The following is a 7,423-nucleotide window of genomic DNA, read 5'->3' as shown; positions in this document are numbered from 1 at the left end:
TCCTTTTCTAGTTTGTCTGTCCTATTTTGATATCTTTATATCTTCTTTGTAACATGTTTTGTTTTAGATATCCTTGGTGTGCTTCCTGTAGTCTGTTTCACCTGAGCATATTTTCTTTATTCTAAGAGCTTAACTGAAGGTAATATTTCGTTTAGTGTGAGAGGGGTGACAGCTTTTATAGTGAAGGTATTGTGGTCTGTCCGTAGGTTTTTTTGTACAAGTCAGTGTTTAAAATTCTGTGTTTTAGAAAAATGGTGGCATCAAGAAAGTTAATCTGGGTAGGCAAGTAATCACAGGTAAACTTGATTGTTTTGTGAAAGGAGTTTTCATGTGAGATAAATTCTTTAAGTGATTTAAGTCTGGCTGTTCAATTGAAAAATATGTCATCTATGTAACGTTTCATGTATGAGGTTTTACAGGGCTTATTAGTAAAAGCTCGTTTTAAAATATGACCCATAAAAATGTTGGCATAATTGTGAGCCTTTTGGTACCCATTACAGTACCATTAACCTGAATGTAATGCTCATTATTGAATTCGAAGTTGTTCAGAGTTAAAATCAGGCTAGAGGTCTGTTACTGTTTGAGATTCTGATGATGCAGACTTTAGAGTTTGTAGTCCTTCATCACATGGAATATTGGTGTAAAGGGAAGAAACATCCATCGTGCAAAGAAGACTGTTGGGTGGTAACTGTCCTATCAGTATTAATATCTTCTATGATGTTAAGAAAGAGAGTAGTATCATTTATGTAAGAGGGCCTCGAAGGTTACAGGGAATACATTTTATGTGTTGGCCAACAAAAGCAGACAGCTTTTCAGTAGCCATGTTTATATTAGAAATTATGGGTCGGCCAGGATTGTTAGGTTTGTGTATTTTGGGTAAGAGATAAAATCTACCAGGAAAAAGTTTGTCTGGGTATCAAATACTGAAAGGTCTCTTTGTTAATTTTATTATTTTGGAGGAGTTCTTTAAGCTTACTAGTTATGGTCTTAATAAACTGTGAGAATTGTTTTGTAGAAATTAGTGTCCTCTAGTTGCCAGTTAGCTTCCATGATATAGTCATAATATTAGTAAAGTGAATCATAACTTCAATTAATCAATAGTTTTACAAAAACCCTAATCAGTGTAGTTGATGCTTATAGGTAATTGACTATATGAATTAATTGAGTTTAATTGCCCAGCTCTATTCAAGTTATTGTGAGGGTGAGTTCTAATGTTAAGACTTCCTGCTGCAACAGTTTCTCAGGCAGTCCTTTGAAAGCCCACTTTTCACTTTCCTGACCTCTTATAAAATCTGATTCAAGTGTCCCAAATTCACATGATTTTGCTTGCTCTTTTAAAGCATACATATTGGAATGAATAGATTCTTCATATAACTGTGCTATTTGCCTGAATCTGTGTCTAACACAATGTTCTTATGTGGTGCAACTTTAAACATCTAAAGCATCTTTGGTTTAATTGAATGTATCTTTTTCTGCTTGTAGGTTAGAAAAAAAAACATTTTACAGGAGTTCCCAGGCATTGCAGTTATGTTGCTTATCTTGCTATGTCTCTACCTTTATCCAAACCATTGACAATCTCTTGGAAATATTCTTTCCATATTTTATATTCCAAACATAGATAAATGGTATTCATGTTGAGCAGCACCAGCAGTGGTAGATCCTGTTCCTTGCAAAAGCTTTAATCCTTACTGCCAGTTGTGATGTTTTTAATAAACGAAATACTTAAGAGTTTGTTAGTACACTAGCAAAGAATTAACAAAAGGTTTCATAATAATGAAGCCTAAAAGTATACTTGGACAGCCAACACCTTCCCTGTCTTTTCTAGTACTCTCCAATCCACTGGGTGTCTTAAAAGGCTAACTAAACTGTATTCTACTACAGTTTTTATCATTGAACAATTAAAAAACATTAAAGATTTGTGACTATACTGAATAACATCATTGCAGGACACAGTTATTGGGATCCAAGCTCTTGGCGAACTTGCCACACGTATTGTGACAGCAACTATATCTGTAGATGTTACATTAAAATATGGAGATGAAGTTCCAAAAACCATGAAAATTTCTAGTGACAATGCAGTTATCCTACAGAGTGTTGAGGTAGGGTGTCTTGTGAGATTTAAAATACTTGATCATTTTAAAAAGTATAATGAGAGAAAAAAAAAGATATGATGGCACTGTTTCTTTAAATGGAAGTTCGAATTTTGAGCAGTGATTCTTAAACTTTATCATTTGCCTTAATATTTAAAGTATATTTTTGTTCTAAATTTTCAATACTTTTGATGTTTAGTGTTAATTGTTTAATTTTTTTTGAAGTAAAGCTACCTGATTACTATAAGATCTTCTGGTATTTTTGCATAACAGATGTGCAAAATTTCAGCCTGAAAGTGAAAATCTTTAGAATATTTTATGTTAAAGTAACTTGAAATTAATGTTGCATTAAGAATAACTAGGACTTTCTTTGATGCAGCTGTCTACTGGCATATATATTTTTAATGTGTATCCCAAGGTTATTGAGTTTGTTGTTGTTCTTATCACTTTTTCTGACATCTTACACAAAGATGTAGGATTTTATTGTGAACTGATTTATTTTAATAATTGCAAAAGTGTTTTTTTGTTTATATTTTTGGAGATATTCAATAAACCAAAGTTTCTCTACATTACTTCAATAATCAAGATACAAATAACAAGTCTTATGGTGGTTTTTGATTTTTATATTTTTTCAGCTGCCTAAAACAACTCGTTATGTTGAACTAGAAGCCTCTGGTTATGGTATTGCACTTGTTCAGGTAATTTTTTTAATTGTAAATAATAAGTGTTCTTCTGATAGCATTGACTTAAAAGGAAAAATAAAATAAACCTGTTTTAATTAATTTTCAAAGTTACTCATTTTTTTTCAATTTTAATATGCCATAGCACACTGAGTGGAGGTATCCAACGTATAAAACCTTGTAATTTTGCATTTTAATTGGAGAAGGAAGGATTATCATCAGAAGTGGTTTTAACTGAGAGCAAAATATTGCCATGCTTCTACCTTTAGTCCAATGACTCAAATCAAATAGACTTGACTGCAATTACAGTTTTGGAGCAGTATGATTCAGTGGCTTTGGGCTCAGTTGACTGGTTGCAAGTCAGTGGCTAACCTGCATTACTTTATCCCATTTGTTCCAGTCTACTCAACTGTACGATGGGTACCTAGCAGTTAGGTGTGGGTTAACCTGCAATGGACTGGTATCCTGTCCAGAGGAATGTGTAACCATTTTCATCTGCTCATATAACTTGATTTTAGAGTTTAAAAGCATCAGCCCTACATGTCTTGTAAAGGCACAAGAAGGATTTAACATTTTTATTACTATAGTTTCAGTTAATGCTACAATTGTGATAACCACACACAAATTAATTTTGCTCTAGCATTATCACTGAAGATTTAACCCTTTGACTATGGCACACACTGTGTACAGCACACTCACATTCAACTGCTGGAGGCGTACTGTACCCTGTATGGTGAACTAGTAGTCAATGGGTTAATAAACACTATCACACTACTGTCTCTTTGAGCTCCTTTCTTATTCACCTATTTTTATCAGCCTTATTTAAGTATCTTCAGATTTTGTGTTGTCCTTAATTAAAACTCGCTAGTACAAGCCATGGTATATATAAACTGTGTTCTTATAACTCGTACAAACATTACTGCATGTAATTATATTTACAGGTATCTTGGGCCTTCAATCTGGCTGTATCAGCCGAATATCCTCCATTTTTCTTAAATCCTCTCTTAGACAAGACATCAACTCGAAGTTACCTACAGCTGAGTGTATGTACACGGTGAGTTACAGAGAAAAAATATCCTGATTATACCAAACACTGGATAATAATCTGTAAGCATTTAAAATAGTAAACCGTATAGTTAAATGACAAAGATGTAAATTTTGTACTACTTAAATGATTAAAATCCTTACTGCTGCAGTTACCTATTTTTAAGCTACTTATCCAAGTTGAGCTGAGAGATTTTAATTTTATTAAGCTTTATGAAATACAGGAGAGCTAACTGGACTTGCAAGTTTTTTGTTTTTAATAATAATTACAAACTTGACTTATTTAGGATTTCTTTTTCCAGTAATCTGACACCCATAACCCACTTACTAATAGTGGTAAATTCAAGGTGATCCTTTTTTATCCCATGTAGACAAATATGTCCTTTATAAGCTAAACCATTCCCACACAGTTTATTAGGAATTTCACATTAACTTAAAACAATCATCCAGATAATTTATATATATTTAATATAAACTTTCTTTATACTAAAACTTCCATAGAGAGATAACATAATTGTATCATTCCTCGTACAGGAATAACGAAGACGAACCCAGTAACATGGCAGTAATGGATGTACAGTTGCCATCTGGTTATCTAGCAGATGTTGATGCTCTTCCTAGCATCCTCAAAATTCCTAAAACAAAGCGTGTAGAGACTGCTGATGGACAGACTAAAGTTGTAATCTACTTTGATATGGTAAATACCTACTCTTCTTCTTTTTTCTACATAATAATTATACTACTGTGTTTTAAACTCGGTTCAGAAATTTCAAGCCACGTTGTGTGACTTCTTTGATAAAAGGAGCAAAAACAATCCCAAATAAACTTAAATCTCTTAAAACAGCACCTAATTAACATGTTTAAGTATTCTTTTAACACTATAAGAAAACATTGCTTTACCAAGAGATAGTAAAGTATGTGTATTTAACTTTAAGCTTGATAAAGAAGAAATTTGCCTGACAGTTCCAGCTCACAGAAACCACAAAGTTGCATACCAGAAACCAGTTCCAGTTAAGGTTTATGACTATTACAATCGAGGTAAGTTTACCATTTTATCTTTCAGCTAAAATTTTTCCATATTTTGTAATTGCTGATATGCATCTGCCTACTCTTCTGTGTTTCATCCAGACTGTTCTTCCTAATGCAGTTGTCTCTATCAGAGTGCTTGCTAGCAAACGCATTAGCTGTTGCAACACTTATGATAAATTTTTTCCAAAAAGAGTAAAATTAGTTCTGTGCACTCTGGAAGTTTAAGCTTCAACATTCTTGTGTGTCCTGCTTATGTGAAAAAAGGGTAGGCATTCATTCTCTTAACATCTGAACAACCAGACATTTTTCCTTTGTGTATCATCCTCCATGTACCCTCTGTTTTTGTGATTCTCTAACAATATTGCACTAATTATGAATTACTGTATATCATTACCCCCACAGCCCTTTAAATCAATAGCTCGAAATTCAATAACAGTTACCAAACTTTACTTACTTAAACTGGTTAATTTTATTTCGGAGAGTGATGTTTTCAACTTTATAGATTAATCTAAATGTTAGTAGCAATCCTTGTGCTTGTACTTTCAATTCCTGCCATATAGTCAGATGATGTAACTCCCAAATTACTGATTTGTTTATATAATGATCACTACCAGTGACTTGCGTGTTACAATACTCAACTAACTGGATGAAAATGAGTGTCCTATGTAAAGTACATAAGGAACCATAAAAGTTAGTGCGATTAATTGCTATACTATTCATATTTTGTGTTACTCATGTTGGTAGGGCTCTGTAACCAACAAAATTATGGACCCACAAACATTTAAGTGTATTGATATTTCAAACACAGAAGAAATCCATAGGGATTCCAACTGGTAATGGTTAATGAAGAGAAACTGTTACTAACCATTAGTTTAAATGCCAATCCTCATCATATGCAGAGTGTAATACAGGCTAAGTTTGGGAGCACTTTGAAAAATCACATGAAAAAGTTAGGCCAGAAATAAAAAATAATAATTTTGCTTAATTTTTTCTCCATATCGAGTTTTTTTTAATTATGTCCTAACCCAAAACCCATCTGAGTAAATGCAACTAAATATAACATATTTAAAAGTATCTATTAGTTTTCTTTGCTTTGAGCTCTCCCTACAACCCCCAAGCCAATTTGCTGTATTACCCTCTGATATGAAATTTCCATGTTTATTCTAATAACATGTGCTATAAAAAAGCTGTCTAGTAATAGTAGTGTCTGAGGTAAACCCTGTTTTCCTACTAACCTTCTACCTGGGGGTTGGTGGGCAAGTAGGTTTTCCAAAAATTACCAATTAAGATTTTGCAAGAACCAATGTACAACTAAAAAATACTAAACATGTCTGTTTCATTACTAGTTCTGGAGTTAAACTATATTATGAGATCTTGCAGTTTGAGACAGCTGTATTTATGATTTCTATTTCAGTAAAAACTGCCCGAATGTTCTATTATTCTCATAAAGCTACACTTTGTGACATTTGTGATGAAAATGAATGTGGTGATGGATGTAATGACATCAGTGAGCCTGACAGTCAAACAAGACCTAGCAGTGGTGGGGGATTCTTGTCTCCACAAGCTAATGCATTCATTGTCCTTGTGGGAACAGTGCTGTCAAAGAATCTGTATGTATTTTAGACTTCAACATTAGTTCGAATGTCAACATCGTGATGTCTTTTCCTAGTAGCAAGAGGTTTTATACAAATTATGGTTACAACAGAATTTCAAATGGTATATCTTTATATCTCTACACATTCATTCAAGTAAACTTGGTTAAGTTACAACAGCATGTATTAAACATGTTTTTAATTTACAAAGTTCAGGCACCTTTTTGAGCTTTAGGTGAGTTACTACTTTACTTGTAAGCTATGATTTTTTTTTTACCTCAAGATTGTTTATGTAATACATTATTTCTGATTATCTTATCATATTAAGAAACCCTCAGGATTTTTACCACATTATCGACTAGGGGAAATATCCCAGATGTGCTGGCACAAAGTGTCGATGGTTAAGTATGTTTGTGGTACTCTTAAAAGTAACTTTGTAAAAGCTTTTTTTTATGTTCACATAATTAACCAATGAAGATGCAAATGCTTAGTCAAATATTGAGTATCCAGTCTTATTTTGTTTTGCCTAAGAAGTAAATATATATTTAAAATTAACATGCTAAAGAAAGATTTACCATAAATTACAAACTGTGAAAACACCATAAAATAGCAAATATTCTATTTCAAATTAAAATATTTAATTGTGTATGTGTTTCTGTTTTAAATAACTTATTCAAACTGTACCTGATGTCATGCAGGTTTTTTTCCATTACCAATAGAACCTAACTAAACATCAAATTTAACGAGTATAGTTTTTAAAAATAAGTCACACATTAAAATAAATTCTGAAGCACTTGTACTTGTGTTATATACCTAAAATCTCAACTTGTTCTTAAAATAAGGACATGTAATGTAAGAATTGATGTAATAAATTGCATAATATTTTACATTTGTTCGTAGTGGAGTGGTATAAGAAACATTATTCTAGATACTGTTGTCACTTCTCCCTAATTTGTATTTATTTTTTCATTTATGTTAGACTTTGTAA

At 32.5% G+C, this 7,423-nt stretch overlaps 1 protein-coding gene across 3 annotated transcripts in view; it reads left to right on the top strand.

The window, feature by feature from the left end:
- LOC106470411 (CD109 antigen-like) overlaps positions 1-7,423 on the top strand; it is a 77,369-nt gene extending 69,946 nt beyond the window's left edge. For all 3 annotated transcript variants that reach the window (XM_013930967.2, XM_022399001.1, XM_022399000.1), the window contains exons 30-35: positions 1,947-2,099; positions 2,726-2,788; positions 3,712-3,824; positions 4,349-4,511; positions 4,750-4,852; positions 6,258-7,423. In XM_013930967.2, coding sequence (XP_013786421.1) covers positions 1,947-2,099; positions 2,726-2,788; positions 3,712-3,824; positions 4,349-4,511; positions 4,750-4,852; positions 6,258-6,466 — 804 coding nt within the window. In that variant the 3' untranslated portion in view covers positions 6,467-7,423. The remainder of the gene's footprint in view (positions 1-1,946; positions 2,100-2,725; positions 2,789-3,711; positions 3,825-4,348; positions 4,512-4,749; positions 4,853-6,257) is intronic.

The sequence above is a fragment of the Limulus polyphemus genome, unplaced genomic scaffold (genome assembly GCF_000517525.1).
Source record: "Limulus polyphemus unplaced genomic scaffold, Limulus_polyphemus-2.1.2 Scaffold3986, whole genome shotgun sequence".
Classification (NCBI taxonomy): domain Eukaryota; kingdom Metazoa; phylum Arthropoda; class Merostomata; order Xiphosura; family Limulidae; genus Limulus; species Limulus polyphemus.
This window is presented reverse-complemented; position numbering and strand designations above follow the sequence as displayed.